Source organism: Crocuta crocuta, unplaced genomic scaffold, assembly GCF_008692635.1.
Source record: "Crocuta crocuta isolate KB4526 unplaced genomic scaffold, BGI_CrCroc_1.0 scaffold127, whole genome shotgun sequence".
Lineage (NCBI taxonomy): Eukaryota > Metazoa > Chordata > Mammalia > Carnivora > Hyaenidae > Crocuta > Crocuta crocuta.
In genome coordinates, this window is record NW_027532008.1 from 11429306 (window position 1) to 11430143 (window position 838).

The 838-nt window shown below is 69.7% G+C and overlaps 1 protein-coding gene across 1 annotated transcript in view; it reads left to right on the forward strand.

Moving 5' to 3' along the window:
* Positions 1-838, forward strand: part of ZBTB17 (zinc finger and BTB domain containing 17) — a 32304-nt gene that overhangs the window by 29944 nt on the left and 1522 nt on the right. The window contains 3 exon segments of the mRNA XM_077775483.1: positions 13-341; positions 575-661; positions 664-817. Of these exon segments, the coding sequence (XP_077631609.1) occupies positions 13-341; positions 575-661; positions 664-817 (570 nt within the window).

Genomic DNA, 838 nt, shown 5'->3' on the forward strand with positions numbered 1-838 from the left:
GCCCTGTGCCCTCCGTCTCCCCGCGCCCTGTGCCCTCCAGCCCGCTGAAGCCGTACGGCTGCGAGGAGTGCGGCAAGAGCTACCGGCTCATCAGCCTGCTGAACCTGCACAAGAAGCGGCACTCGGGCGAGGCGCGCTACCGCTGCGGGGACTGCGGCAAGCTCTTCACCACGTCCGGCAACCTGAAGCGCCACCAGCTGGTGCACAGCGGCGAGAAGCCCTACCAGTGCGACTACTGCGGCCGCTCCTTCTCCGACCCCACTTCCAAGATGCGCCACCTGGAGACCCACGACACCGACAAGGAGCACAAGTGCCCGCACTGTGACAAGAAGTTCAACCAGGTGCGGGCCGACGGAGGGGGCGGGCGCCAGACTGGGGAGCCTGGGGGTGGAGGGGCGGGGAGGGGGGTTAGCGCCCCAAAGAACCGGGGCGGATTTCCCTTCGCACCTCCGGGATCTGGAACGATCCACGCGTCTCGAGGAGAGACGGGGCCGTCCATGGGCCCGGGAGAGGGTCGAGCGCCCCTTGTTGGCCGGCGGGAGGCGCGGCCCCTCTGACCCCTGCCTGGGCGCAGGTGGGGAACCTGAAGGCCCACCTGAAGATCCACATCGCGGACGGGCCCCTCAAGTGCCGGGAGTGCGGGAAGCAGTTCACCACCTCAGGTNCGCAGGGAACCTCAAGCGGCACCTTCGGATCCACAGCGGGGAGAAGCCCTACGTGTGCATCCACTGCCAGCGGCAGTTTGCGGACCCTGGCGCCCTGCAGCGGCACGTCCGCATCCACACAGGTGGCCGGGCCGGGGCGGTGGCACCTGGGGGCTGGGGAAGGGCGCTCGGGG